Below are 13,512 nucleotides of genomic sequence, written 5' to 3' on the forward strand. Positions count from 1 at the left end.
TAGAAGGTAGCTGAATGCATAGACTTATAACTTCTCCTTTCTTCTTCCTCAGAAATTTGTGGATTTTTGTCTCCAAGTTTACAGAATTTGATGCCAGAAAGCTGCACAAACTCTACAAACATGCAATCAAAAAGCGCCAAGAGTCTCAGGTAATATTTTAAACCCTCTCTAAATATACAAGCGTATTTTTTTTAGTGTTAAGCACTTAAATTAGATTTAAAGCATACGCAGGAACACAGAAAATCCCATGTAACTCAGGTAATTACTTTGTGTCTGTAGTAATGCAGTCCCTTTTGTTACGATCTTTTTTGAAAGAATTCACATTAACTTTTTGACTTACCAATGAGTTTATGTACTTGTCTCTTTTAGCAGCATAATGACCAAAACATTAGCAGCAATGTGAATACACATGTAATCAGAAATCCAGGTAAGAAATCTTAAGTATATGCTCATGCTGAATATAGCTTAAGCTTGTAATGGGTGTAGAAGCAAGTTACTTGACTATCCTTTTAAAAAAAATTGGAAGCCTACTTTTTGTACTTAGTTTTGGGGTGGTAGAGATGTCTACTTAAAAGCTGTAAATTTCATAGAAACTCTCTGCATATTTGTAGCTGTTGTAATGTCACCATAGATGTGGCAGAGAAAGAGAGTTATGTTTTAAGGTCATAGTTTTTAATTAGTTATATGGGATGTCTTTTATTGCTGATAGTTACACTGATTTTTTTTCTGTTTCCATACTTGCACTGTTGCAAAATATTACAGAAGAAACACATGTGTTATCGTGGATTTAAAATCAACGTATTATAGGAATGCTAGTAAAAGTCTTTCATTAACTACTTGTGCATGTAAAATGTTTTCTTTCCAATAGGCCCTTCCCTCCTTAGAGAGGAAGTTGATACGATTCTAAACCTAATCTACCAAAGGCACTACTCACTGATTATGTGGATCATTCTTCAACTCTCCATTCAGTTTCTAAGACCAAAAAGCTCAGTTCCTGAGCCCTATACATCTACATTTCTGGTTTGCATCCTGCTTACCTCTAGGGTTTCTTTCTGTTCATTCACAGTAATGCATTTGTCTTGCAACCATTTAGGTCATATCTGTCAAATTATAATTTCATTTTCACATTGCTTTGAATCAAACAATAGAAGTGCTGTTTAAATTGAGTGAAGAAAATAATTTATAATGTGTGAGATTTCTTTATAACCTCTGCTTTATTAAACAGATGTGGAAAGACTGAAGGAGACTACAAACCACGATGACAGTAGCAGGGATAGTTATTCTTCTGATAGACATTTATCACAGTACTATGATCATCACAAAGACAGGCATCAGGGAGATGCTTATAAGAAAAGTGACTCTAGGAAAAGGCCGTATTCAGCCTTCAGTAATGGAAAAGATCACAGAGACTGGGATCATTACAAACAGGACAACAGGTGAGTTTCTGCAACAACTGTAAAACTCGTTCAGAATTCTCTTCTTGTTTTTGTAATATGCACGCAGCAAGCACCAGTGCTTGAGCATCCAAATCTTTTTGAGTAATGCAAAATTACAAAGACAATGTATCTCTAACGTAGAGCTGTTCAACTGATATAATTGTAGTTTTTGCTGTGTGTTCAGTAGCACTTGTCTAATATAAAATCTTTTGGTTTTTAGATACTACAGTGATAGTAAACATAGAAAGCTAGATGACCACAGGAGCAGAGACCACAGATCAAACCTGGAAGGAAACTTAAAAGACAGCCGGGGTCATTCAGATCACCGCTCCCATTCAGACCACAGGATACACTCAGACCACCGTTCCACTTCAGAATACGGTCATCACAAATCTTCCAGAGATTATAGATACCACTCAGACTGGCAAATGGACCACAGAGCTTCTGGTAGTGGCCCGAGGTCACCACTAGATCAGAGGTCTCCTTATGGTTCAAGGTCTCCCCTAGGACACAGATCTCCATTTGAACACTCATCGGATCACAAAAGTACACCTGAACATACATGGAGTAGCCGGAAGACATAACAAAGACTGACATTTTCTGGACCTTCTTTTAGCCATATACAGTAAACTAACACAGTAATTGCCTTACATGACTTGAAAGATATGGACTGGATATTCTATCAGTAGCAGTATTGTTACTTCTTTCCAGGATGCAAGGTCTATTATCCCAACAGAAGAAAAATATTTTTGTATTTAAAGTTTATGCTGCACTGTGCTGCAAATGTTGTAGCACTTTTTTTTAAGAAATGGAAGATGTTTACTTTTACAGGGACCTCAACACTGCCCCTTTCAGACTGGATCTTACTATAAAACTCTTCATGTCAAAGTGATTTTAGGCTGAACACAGATTAAATTATGTTTGTAAATGAACATTTAAACACTGACCTGTGCTTATGTTTCAGGAAAGAATGGGGGATTTATTTTGTTTTATTTCTTAGTAGAGAACTCTCAAGGACTTTGTTCACTTTCCAAAGCTACTTGTTTACATTGTACACTGCGACCACCTTGCCGCTTTTCATCACAAGCTTGAATATTTAAATTCTGTAACTACAGTTGTAAAATAGCCAGGATTTCTCCTGTTTGTGATCAGTTATAATGCCTTTTTATGAAACAAACAACAACAACAAAAAATTAAAAAAAAAAAAAAAAAAAACACAACAAAACCAACAAATGGCTGTAAATTATTGTAAATTAATTAAATGAGCTTTTTTCCCCTCTCAGGCTTTTTTTGGCTGTTCCTTTCCCCACCAACTCAGGCCTTCTTTTCACAAAGTCGATATACTTACATGTTTTAAAAAAATATCTCAATGAAATCAGAATGTAAAAATGGGGAAAGGGAATATTTTATTCCATTTAGTTCTCCTTTTTTATTGGATACGTTAGATACCTGTTTTTGGTTGTTTTTGTTTTTTTTTTTTGTTTTGTTTTTCTACTAAGCTGTCAGTGTTGTGATTGTTGTAATGAAACAGTGAGAAATATCCAGCTAAACTATGCTCTGGAAATCTTTTCAGGTGCATTGGTTTAAAGAAGGAAGTGTTCAGTACCTGAACACTTCAAAACCCAGATCAGCCAAGATTTATTGTAAATCCATTTGTTTTCACTCTTTAACATGGGCAATAATGTCAAATGTGCTATGCAGCCAGTTAATATTTTAGAAGATTTGAATGACTTTATTAACAGAATTGTTACAATGCACACTGATTGTACATAGATAACTTCTATCTGACAAATTAAATTTAACTAAAAGGATATGTGGGCTCTTGTAGTTTTCTGCTATGTTTTGCTGTACAGCGTACCTTCTCATCAATTCTAACTCTGAAGTACTAAATTTTAATACACTATATTCTAATTAGAGAAGATATCTAACATATCTAACCCAACATTGCGTGGTTGATGCTGAGCACTTTTTCCAGTTAACCAGGTTTGTATGAAAGCATTGATAGAGAACTGAAATCTGTCATGGAGAGTCAGGATCTCATTGTAAGCACAGTTTAGGTTGGCTAGGTTAATTCTGTGTAAGCTAATTTATTGTAGGCTGTAACTTGGTAACTTAATGGCTCTTTGCGTCTTAGCTTTTATCTTCCCAGGTTAAGTGAGGTTTTGTAGTTTTTCTAAGTTTAATTGCTGAAGCAGTGTTTAGTAGTGGTGCCTAATAAGGATGTACATTTGTGCCACTGCCATTGCTGAAAATCTAGAATATCTTGCATCTCAAATCACTGTGTGATTCTTGCTGCTTGAGAAGTGAACAAGAATCGTTGATCTATCAATAGAGCATACAGAGATCAGTCCCACTAAATCTGGTTCACTATCAGTGAAGCTATATTAAGGCACTGTGATCTTTCGTGTTCAATGCGAGTCAGTCTGCGACTTTTTATTAAAGGTATCTCAGGTCTCTAAGAAAGAACATTCTTAACTGGTGGCTTTGATTGTTAAGATCTTTGCCTCTTTCGATTTGATCTTACTTACAGATTTACAGCAACATTCACAGCAATTTAAGTCTTCCCATGCTTGTTCTGACGAAGTTGTCAGTGTGAGGCTTGATGAAGAGAGCCTCGGTTACTTACAACACTGCTAATGGTGTAAAGCTTACTGCTTAGGAGAATACCATCTCCTCTGCTAATAAGCCCTTTTACAATTCATTCTGCATGTGCTCAGTTCTGTTCTTTTGTTTTGTAACGAAAAATCTACGGTCATTGGTACTGAAAAGTACCAAGATTTTCTCTACAAAAAGTCTGAGGAATTTGTAAGTTCTCAAGTATGCATTTCATAACAAACTCTTGGTTCAGATCTTTAAGTTGCTCATCTGTAATATGTTTTAGGAAGTGAGAATTTTCTTGGCTGCAAGGGGGGCACCTGGTACGGCTCTTGAGAAAAATTCAGTTGTCCCATCTACCATGCGTGACAAATTTCTATCTTAATTATGTTACGTATTTAAAATCCACCCTTCTCATTACACCTAAGAGTGTGTATATATGTGCATTCCCAATAGTAGATTGATGATCAGTGTGAAAACAAACAACAAAATACATCAAAAATGTATTGCTGCTGTTAAGTTTTAAAGATAGAACTGCATTCGGTGACTGGCTTCCATTAGTTTGTCTGCTCTTTTGTTGGCATCACTTACTGGTGCACAGTTCTTGTGTTTTGCACATTTTGATCTTCTTTGCAGGTTCTGTAGTGTCTGAGCCAATGCTTCTGGTTTCTGAGAAAGACTTCCACCGCTGTCAGCTAGAGGTCTCCCAGAGGTTTCAAGCACCAGCCACAAAAGGGTGGCAGGAACATGACACTTCGTGATGGGTGTGCATCCCTGACTGCTGCTTGAGACAAGGACAGCACAGCAACCTAGAGGGCAGCTTCCTAGGCTAAGTAAATGTGATGATGGCTGCGTACCTTATTTTTAGAGCTTGCTCAGCTTGTCTTGGCCCTGTACAATCCTCTAACATCAACAAATGAACCTTACCATTTAGTTTTTAAGGTATATTTCAAGTGGGAATTGCACTGATGTAAAAATATATGAGCAGAATAAAATTTTTATATCTTAGATATTTGTTCACTTTCAGTATGGTATGTATTGTAGGAGGGTTTTTTAATAGAAGAGTCATCAGTGCTCAAGTGTCTGTTTTTCAGCTTACTTCAGAATTTCATTATTAATGGAAACTGATAAAGAAATCCGCATGTACATACTATGATTTATCAGGCTCTTTCCACTGGTGCACAGCAACAGGACAAAGGGCAATGGGCAAAAGCTGGAACACAGAGGAAACTCTTCTTCATTGTGAGGGCTCAGAGCACTGGAATAGGCTGTGCAGTCTCTTTCTCTGGAGATGAAATTCAAGACACCTGGATGCTTTCCTATGCAACCTCTTGTATCATGTCTACAGAAGGAGATGTCAGTAGGCAGTCATTGGATGTCTATTTTACCCATCACCTTAGAGCATTTCCTGACAGCGAGCGTTATCTTATGCATGGTTGAATATAAAGAGGGTATGGATCACTTTGCCCACCACATGGTTACAGAACGCTCTGCAGCACTTTGGGAAAAGGGCAGCAGGACACATACAGTTTGACACAGAAATTCATACATCATATAGGTCAATCCCAGACCACATTTGAGGAGCATCCAGTAAAGAGATGTGCAGTGAAAGGGCCGTGGGCCAGTCCTGGCTGGCAAACTGTGGAATGACACATTCCCACCAAGAAAACCAGCCCAGTACTACCACTTCTGTTCTGGAATTGGTTTGTAAACATTTCATACAGTACAGTGCGTTTTTATGTGAAGTTTGCAAAGGAAAGCCAATGAAAATACACTCTATTGACTAAGGCCATGCAAAATATTTTCGTGTTTAGGATTCCTTGCCAAAAGCATTACTCCTCAACCTGGGCAAATTGGTGGAACTATTTGCAAAAGCTGTGATTCACTGCAGCTGATTCCTCGCAGCTAGAGGTACTATTTCTGCATCTACAGAAGGGAGAGCTTTGCAGGAAGGATGGTGGTCCCACAGCTGTGTACAGGCTGCCAGGGGCAGCGGAGTCAGTCACTGAGCACCAATCCTTGAGCCCAGTGGCACAGGGAAGATGGTGTCTCAAGAAACCACCAGACACTCTGACCCTACCACCCAAACCCGAGGTACCAGAGCCCAGGTGGTTCCTCTGGTTGTCCCGAATTCCCACCCCACTGCTTCACCCTCAAAGTCCCTCACGGCACATTTTATCAGCCCCGGGCAGAGACAAAGACAGAGATCCTTTCTTGTGACTACAACCCCCCACTCTTATTCCATTTTAGTACCTATGTCACTAAGTGCAAACAGCACCAGCTTTCCCCAAGGCTTCCAACCTACCGCACTTGTGTGCGCAGCCTCGCCACAGTTTCCCTTCTTGAATGTGCTGCTGTCACTGCTGCAAGCCAGCACCTGCCCTCACTCCTGGTTGGCTGCAAAGTCTGTATGCAGCTATGAAACGAAAGCATTAGTTCTCATTTTGGTGAGGATTCCGGAAGCTCTTAGAGAGAGAACTCTTCCAGAAGGCATGGAGGATGTACTCAAAGTGGAAGGAGGACTTATCAAGGGAAAAGTTATTCAAAGTTGAGCAACACATCATGTTAAGGAGGAGTTTGGACCTGAGTTCATAAAGGTAATCTGGGGGCTCACTGTAATAACTGCCAGACTCAAAGTCACCCAAAATGAAGGCGAGCAAGAGCAGCTGACATACACTGCAAGTCTGCTCCTGAGCTGTCAGGAAGGAGCTGGCAGAACCGCTAGAACTGGTTATACCAAAGTGCTTGGGGGCACGCGCAGAGGTTTATGTGTGTTACAATAGCCCTGGTTCTGGCAGTTTGGCAGACTGCCAGAGCAGCTTAATGATGGGTGAAATGCTGAAATAAAAATGTTGTCATCCTCAGAGCAGCTGTTGTCAAAGCATGTTTCTTAAGCTCCACTAAAAGTGGTTTGTAAAACACCTAATTTATTATTAACAACTTACGAAAATTTCAGAGGTAATCTCGGGCTCCAAGAGGCTTTAAAAGACAAAACTCTTAGTCCTGCTAGTACCCTGTGTACAGATCTGAGTTCATAAACGTGGAGCATGCTTGGATTATTAATTTGCTAAAGGTAAGCATTCTGTTTGTCACAGGTTTTTCAGCAAGCTCAGTTTTTAACTCTCCCTTCTCTGAGAACAAACAGCCTGAGGTGACCTCCGGAAACCACATCTGTTCACATGTAAGGAACTAAGAGGCTTTAGTATTGCTATATTCTAAGACTTCAACTGAGTTTTAATTGCAATAATTTTAATATTTGCTGAAGTAACTGAAGTATTTGGAAAATAATCTTCTCTCTCTCAACTTCAAATCAGCCTCTGGTTTTTGCTGGATGTAACCCTGATGCTGACTGGCAAATGCAGCCACAGTGCACAGACCAACAAACATAAGACATGTTTCTTTAACTTTCCTTACCAGCATGGAGGAGCAATGATAACTTTGAATCTCTGATATTTGTAAGCTAACCAAACAATTTTTCTCTTAAACATAACTTTACCTAATATCAGATTAAAAGTATCTGAGATACTCAAGATTACATTATGTGAAACCATCTGTTCATAATTAAGTGCTGTGCCTTGTGAATTTTAGGATGGTTAAATGTGGTTGACTGAGCAGAGCACACTGCTACCTTGGTGCTGAGCATCCATAGTAATGCTGCCAGAAGTCTAAGGCCTTTCAGGTCTAGAACACCTAGAACTGTAACTGCTCCTTCTCTTTTTGTCACTATGGGCAAAGAGGGTGCCAGTGTAAAATAAAGACATGTGTCTCAATTTTTTAAAGTAAAAATTAGGTGTTGGTGTTATGGATATTTTTATTGTAATGAAGTATGTAGATGGATTCTCTTTCGTGAGTGAAACAAGCAAGAGATCAGTTTGACAAGGTTGCCAACAGAAAATTGTAATTCTCACCAAAGTGAATCAAATCTAGAAGGATGAATTATATTCCAGTTTCCTTTTTTTTCCAGAATGAAAGTAAGCAAGGCTAAAAAATTACCTTCATCTGCCAGGATCTGAGGGCTTCACTTCCTCCTGCCAATTCCATAAGTGCTTGTCTTTAAGTAAACAAAATGGTTATGTGATATAGCACTGGAACATGTTGCCCAGAGACACTGTGGAGTCTCCTGCTATGGAGATATTCAAGACCTGTTCAGAGGCTTACCTGTGTGACCTATTGTGGGGTACTGGCTTTAGCAGAGAGGTTGGACTCGATGATCTCATAAGGTCCCTTCCAACACCTGTAATTCTGTGATTCTGTGACGAATTGGGATCTGGTCATTCATTAATCTTAATAGAGGGAAACACAGATGGAAAGAGATACTTCAGTGTGAGTGTTAATGTCAAAACAATGGCCGTTTTAAAATTCTAGAGAAATTCCATAATCTTGACTGGAAGTAAGAAAAGGAAAAAAAAAAAGAAATAAAAAATATCTAGTACTCTGTTATAAATTAGGGGATATAATGAGAGAAGGTGTGAAAAGTGCCTCATTTCAATTACAGAAAGTAATTAAACAGAAAGTGATATAACATAAAGATTTAATTTACTTGTAGATTATCCAATTTGCTTTTCATTTTTGAATATTTCATTAATTCTTAGAGATCACTTTTGTAATTTGTAGGAAGATATTCTTGATAGAAAGAATACACTGTTATTTAATTATAAAACTCAAAACAGACCTTATTGTTAGAAACAAAACCAGTATTTCCATAATTGTGACCACATATCGGAATTATTAGATTGAAATTCACTTACATTATCTGTAAGTGAAGTTATTTTTCCATGCATAAATGAAATACTTAATATATGAGTTTGTAGTGCAGTATCCCGCAGGATAAACAAATGGACACAGAGCTACAATGTGCTAAAAAAATATTTCCAATAAATAAAGAGTAAGCATTCAAAACTGAAGTGAGAATATTTTTAGATGAGAGTATTTTCAAAGGCTTCCACCCCTGCCATGGCTATGGCTCGTGGGACGCTGCTTCCCAGCAGATAGAGGGATGTCTCTCCTGCCCGTGCTGAGCCCGTGGTTACTCTATGTCTCCTACATAGTGGCACAGAAAGGTTGGCTGTGCCACCAGCTATGTTAGGGGCTGTCAGGTTTTAGCTTATTGAGTAGGAATTTTAGACAGTGGGGTACTCTCCATTTGCCCCAAATGTTCTGAATTATAATAAATTAATTGCTCTGTCAATTCAGTACAAGGTGCTGTACTTTTTTTAAGGGCACATGTTGAAGCTTTGGTCTCTTGCATCAAGCTTCATTAAAGGGAACATGTCTGGAAAGGTCATGGATTATCCTCATTTTTTCATGGTCATTTCAACCCCTCACATACGTGGCCACAAATCAGCCCTGCTGCAGATACTGTAAATTTTTGCCTGTGTGTTTCAAATTTCTCAGATGTTCCATTTACTAAGCTTCGTTTCATTTTATTGTATTACCTCATTTCAGATTATAGTGAACGCTTTATTTTCATCCCTACTCTGCTCTTCAGTCCTCTCATATGCTAGAAATATATTTTGATAATCAGAGTTCTACTTTTCATCCTGATGGAGGATGGAAACATCCCTCCTGTTGCCACATGCTTGGAGGCAACTAGAGGAAGCATGCGCCATACACCATGCACAACCTCTCAGCTGAAAGCCATCCCAACAGTTTGGAGCAAGTTCCTGTTGTCACACTGCATGGCCATGACAGCTCAAAGGCTGAAATAAATCTACTTATAGACATTCACAAGAGCAGTCATGCGCAAATATGAAATACTGATTTCTCTAAGCTGGCTGTCAACAATAAGTAATTTCAAAGAATACCCTGAGTAGAGTACCCTAATGTGGATGATTTCATATCCCATAGCATTGGGAATGCTTGATTCTTTATTAGATGTTAAACATTTGCTGATTAACCACAAGGTCCTTTGCATTTATTTTTAAGTTCATGAGTAGTTCAGTTTGGATTTTCATGCTTCCCAGGGTCTGTGCATTTTCCTCAAACCTATTCATATGTAAGACAAATGCTAGATACACACTGCGTCCCAAAAGGGACCCATCTTCCCATAATGAATGCCAGCACTGAAAACTTGGGAATGAGGCAGCTGCACAGTTAGTTTCAGATCTCTCTAGACTGTGAAGTGAGGCCTCAGTTTTATTTTCCCACCGAAAAAATGCTCAGATTGTAAAGTAATCATTATGAACAAATACAACGAGGTCACTGTAGCTTTTTCTGACTAGGTTGTTTGAAATCTGCATTTTTAGGAAAGGTTAAAATGTCAAGAAGAGGGAAGAGTGTCAAAGAAAATGTCAAGAAGAGGCAAACACTCCTGTGTTTGCCTCCTTAAAGATTCAGTCTCGTAGGCATTATCATTTGCCACTAGATTTCCAGATCTGAATTTTTTTGGTTTTTATATCCCATTGTGGCCTTAGCTGGATATTTCTTCACTTAACCCCAGGAATGGAATAGGCATGATCCACATGCAGAAGGCTAAACTGCTCAGAGTCCAAGTAGAAAATCTTCAAATGTAGAAAAGTGAGAACACAGAGCTTTGCTAACCCTGCTGCGAAAAGCAACGTGTTTTCTTGTTGGCTGCACTGAATTACAATTGTTTGAATTATATTTGTTGGGGGTGGGAACGCATTGCTGAAAAGAGAAAGGAGAACTCAGCTCTGCTGGTTCCTTGACAGGATGAGGTACTTTGTGTCAGGAAGGATTTTGATTATATGTGTTAAAATGTCACTACAGGTGATGTTCAGAGCTCAGAACAAAGCTCTGGTAAAGGCAGAGGACAGAGCTTCCCCCAGAGTTAGGGATGCTGCACGACAGATAGCTTTTCTGGCCAAAGCAATGCCCCAGGCCACGTGCTCAGGGTATGTGCGAGAGTAAAATAAATGAAGAATGGACAAATTGTACTCCTGCTTTATGAGGACAGGCTGAATGCCTGCTCTGCGGACAAGGAACAGAGGTGAAAAGGGTTGGCAGTAGATGTGCTCTGTGTTCCAAATGGAGAAAAGCCTAATTGTTATAGAGGGCCTACACATCAAACAAAGCTAACACTGCAAAATGATGTCCTGAACCAAAATACAAAGCAGGAGCTCTGTGTACATGCAGTTTCGTGTGCACACAGATTTGCTAAGAATCTCACTGAAAGCAAATTCTCCAAAGAGATACCGAAATTGTTATCTGGGAAAATTTTATTCATGATTGTTAGGTAGCTTCTATTACTATTAAGTACTCCACCAGAGGTCAATATACTACCATTTAGCTGCTGGAAGTTTAGATATTCAGCATGGCTGACGTCAGAAGTTTATTCTTATGTAATATACAGCAGCACTATACAGAAATCTTGGCTAAAAAGGACCCACCAGGCCTGGCAATGACTGAGCATGAGACGCCTCGCCACAGACTGCCAGGATTCACAGCTCCCAGCTGTCAGCAGGAAGCACTGGTAACGCTGGAGTTCCCTCCTCCTCTGGAGCTCACAGCCCAGTGCACATCTTCAGCTTTCACGTATCGCCGTCAGAAGTGGAGCTCAACTTGGGTGACTGTAAGTGATCACCGTACTTCAGGTTGTGCTGGGCAGGACCTGGGCAGCTAGTTTGTCTCTAGCAGAAGTATGTACAGCTGGGTAGGAGCTGAAATGTATGCACCAGGCCTGGATTCCTTTGTTCTGATTTCAACTTCATGCCTGGGTTCCTCCTCTACCATGGACATCCATGAATTTCATGCCAGCCAAAGTGCCTCTGGCTCCACCAAGTGCAAAGAAAGCCTACATGCTAAATTCACTGAACTATGGGAAATCTCTCTATGGCTCCCTGCACCTTCGCCTCCTCTAAGGCACCCAAGGCCTTGCTGGATAAAGCTGTCACTTTGTAGCAAAGCAGAATGATACTGGAGAATAGCTCCAGGCTATTGGGGCACCAGCACTCAATCAAGGTGTGAAAGATGGAAACTGCTCCGGCAGAGGCTTGACCTAGTGGGTGGTAACTCTGCCTATGGCAGGGCCTTGGAGCTAGACGATCTCGAAGGTTCCTTCCAATCCAAGCAATTCTATGATTCTGTGAATTTCAGCTTGCCAACTCTTACCATCATCTGCCAAACACAAGGAGCGAGCAGGGCAAATGGCTGCATGCAAACTAGGCCGGCAAACCACATGGGAAACTGGCTCGGGTGAAGGCAGCACCCCTAGAACTGCATTATTTTACCCTGCTCACTGGCACAATTGCAGGCTCCTTGAGAGGCTTTAGTGGGTTAATAACAGGCAGAGACTGCATGCAGGCAGGCTGTGAAGGCTGCACTGTGAATCTGTTTCCAGTACGGACACTTCACACACCAGCCGCCTGCAGGCAGTGACTGCCTTCTTCGTTTGTAATCAACAAAACGTTCACACTTCACACATAAAATGGGTTATTTTTCTACTGTTATGGTGTAGGAAAAACAAAAGTGGGAATTAAGCCTCAGAACTGCAGTAATCAATTTCTGTAATCATAACTATTGTCACTCCACATGTAGCAAATGTCCTTCTTGTAGCTAGTTACCAGGTCTGAAGATGACCCCTGTGTGTGTACCCAAAGTCTGCAATCAATCTTGCGGTCCACATTTGATTTACTAGTGAGCAGCTTTTAATTTCAATGAAGCGTAATTTACAAACGTAGTCAGATTAAAATAATTCTAAATCAGATCAGAAGCATTTTCTACCAACATCATAAATCTAATTGCTTACCTGTACCTGATTTGCAGCTATGCTGCTCTGAAAACAGCCTAATTAATAAGAATGATATAATCTAATGAACAACATTGGCCCATGTAACCCTCAATTGTTTTTTAAATACAGTAGAGAAGAACTAGCATCATGACAGAGAAACTTAATCTTGCAAACCACAACAGAGAATACTATTTAAAAAAGGAGTCACTACTCGTCATACCTAGGCTTTGTATTGATAGCAGTCTTTAATAGTTGTAGAACAAGGAACAGACAGAATAGGGAAAGATAGAACACTTCGTACCAGTCTAGACACATACAGGAATTAAAATATCCCAAAGCGTGAAAATTTCATTGCAAAATTTCAGCTATACTCATGTGATGAATGCAAAATTTGAAACTCTGCAATGGCTCTCACAAAAGAGAGGAAAGCCACATGTTTATTTAGTTTATTTTCCAAAATGTATCCCCTAATAGAAACACTCATTAGATGGAGTAAAACTTGCAACATTACTTGCTTCACTCAAGGTGTTATCTCAGTAAATAGCCGCTTCCACATCCCCCAAATCCATAAAACAAATGCACAGTATCGATAAGACTAAGACTTAAGTAGGTGGAGAGCTGTTCTCTGGCAGGAAAGTACCAGTTTCAAAGGAAATGAAGTGATGTGCTTGGATACTGAAGGGCCCTAACGTGACCACAAGAACGAAAGATGGATTGTTCTCTCACACTGCATTCCCCCAGATTGAATCCCATTTAACTGGTGCTCTGCACAGACTGCTCTCCCAGCCAGGT

General features: G+C 39.7%; 1 protein-coding gene across 3 annotated transcripts in view; it reads left to right on the top strand.

Moving 5' to 3' along the window:
• CHD1 (chromodomain helicase DNA binding protein 1) overlaps positions 1 to 2,020 on the top strand; it is a gene marked incomplete at both ends in the record, with an annotated part of 45,005 nt that extends 42,985 nt beyond the window's left edge. For all 3 annotated transcript variants that reach the window (XM_079548786.1, XM_079548788.1, XM_079548787.1), the window contains 4 exons: positions 53 to 149; positions 370 to 427; positions 1,226 to 1,436; positions 1,657 to 2,020. In XM_079548786.1, the coding sequence (XP_079404912.1) occupies positions 53 to 149; positions 370 to 427; positions 1,226 to 1,436; positions 1,657 to 2,020 (730 nt within the window). The remainder of the gene's footprint in view (positions 1 to 52; positions 150 to 369; positions 428 to 1,225; positions 1,437 to 1,656) is intronic.
• Positions 2,021 to 13,512: the final 11,492 nt, after the last annotated feature.

Source organism: Tetrao urogallus, assembly GCF_951394365.1.
Source record: "Tetrao urogallus genome assembly, chromosome: Z".
Taxonomy (NCBI): domain Eukaryota; kingdom Metazoa; phylum Chordata; class Aves; order Galliformes; family Phasianidae; genus Tetrao; species Tetrao urogallus.